We start from the raw sequence: 1,746 nt of genomic DNA, 5'->3' as shown, positions 1-1,746 counted from the left end.
TCAGACTGTTTCATAGAGCATCCTTGAATCCATTCATAATTAGGCTATTCAACTACTATTCGAAATGAATATCTTGAAAATCAAATGATAAAATACAATAATAGAGATCATAATAGTTTCTACTGTACAACCTAATGACCAATTAGGTAAATAATTGCTTTTAACAACCATAGAGTACTCTCAACAAAGCTTCACAAATTTTTCATGCCGACAAGAAAATTTTCACGCGAACATGTAAAACTATACATAATCAACGAATGTTAGGCAATATCCTATGTCATGTTAGGCAAGTTAATAATCATAAATCTATCATGATTAAGAATGTTGTATACGCCAAATTACCTTAAAACAGAAGTAAAGTACCAAAACGCCGAGTTTACATTTCTAGATATTTCACAAGTCATAATAAAATAAACGCCATTTTTCTTTGATCTTTCCAGAAGAACAAGATCGCCACATAGAAAAAAAAATCATCAAACAAGGATAGAGAAAGGTTAAAGTACAATCGGTATTGCCACCAACCATTGCCAGTTGTAATCTTTTCTCAAAGATTTTACGAAAGCGAATTATGCGCTAGTTTTCAGTTACTTTCTTTAATAAAACATGTTACCAAAACACAAAATAATGAACTTTCAGTGAGTAAAGAACATAGATTATCTCTACTTTCTAATTTATTGATTTTATTTTTTATTTTATTTCCTTTCAACGGTCAACGACCACTTTATAACAATAACACATAGTGCAAGGTAGCTAATTACAATTATAACAAATAAATAAATGAATAGAACATTTCACAATACAAACTACCATCCTTAACAGTAACGAGTGAACAACACATACAAAACAAATGCCAAATATAATAATAAATAAATAAATAACAAATGTACAAAGCATATAAATAAATAAATTACGAACAGCTACAATTATGGCAAAAGTAACAACTACATAGCGCTATGAATAAATTAATTACTTCTTAAAAAAAGAAAAACATTTATGCCATGCCCACATCACTCAACAAGTCCCCCATCTATTCCACTGTATAACTGGAAAGCAGCCAGCACACGTCCTCTAATAATTGCTTGCCCTATCGTTGAAGACGTCAAACCTGTCGCAGAAACCATTTCCGAGCCTGACCATTCTGGCGAGTGGACCGTGGAAGACGTAGGAACGCTGGCAGTGGCGTCTACTGAACAAGTCGCGTGATCGAGTCCTTGCCAAGGGAATACAGAAGTCCACTTGTGATAGGAAGCATCGGACAATCCAGTTGTCCACTAACCAGTCCCCGTCAAGAACAGAACATCCCGCGACGCACCGCCTCGCTTGAAGATCAGGGAGAAGAAGATCAGCCTGCAGTCCAGCAACAGGGACTTCCCTATAGAGCAGCCCTCCCTGTCGAACGCCCACCATTCTCACGAACTTCCTCTGCACAGCTTCCAGTTTTTTCAATAAGACCCAGCTGGTAGGGAGACCAGACTGGGCTAGCATACTCCAGGAGTTTGACGCACAAATGATGAATAAGAGAGTCTTCAAGACAAGGGGACTTGTCATACCGCGGGGTTGACCTAGTGATGTGAAGCCCAGCATCCTGTAAGCTCTTCTACATAGGTCGTCAACATGCTCATTGAATGAGAAGTCAGATGAAAATGTAACACCTAGATCCTTTATCGAGGACACTCTTCCCAGGGGTTGATCCCGCTCAATACTGTACTGAAAATGGTGCAGGTTGTGCGAACGACCAAAGGTCAT

The 1,746-nt window shown here is 37.9% G+C and overlaps 1 protein-coding gene across 1 annotated transcript; it reads right to left on the bottom strand.

The window, feature by feature from the left end:
- Window positions 1–1,105: 1,105 nt before the first annotated feature.
- LOC124373031 lies at window positions 1,106–1,746 on the bottom strand (the record flags this gene model as incomplete). The annotated part of the gene is made up of 1 exon (XM_046831438.1): window positions 1,106–1,746. A coding segment is annotated over exon 1 (641 nt), but the record flags the coding sequence as incomplete, so codon positions are not given.

This window comes from Homalodisca vitripennis, unplaced genomic scaffold (genome assembly GCF_021130785.1).
Source record: "Homalodisca vitripennis isolate AUS2020 unplaced genomic scaffold, UT_GWSS_2.1 ScUCBcl_4666;HRSCAF=10986, whole genome shotgun sequence".
NCBI classification, from domain to species: domain Eukaryota; kingdom Metazoa; phylum Arthropoda; class Insecta; order Hemiptera; family Cicadellidae; genus Homalodisca; species Homalodisca vitripennis.
This window is presented reverse-complemented; position numbering and strand designations above follow the sequence as displayed.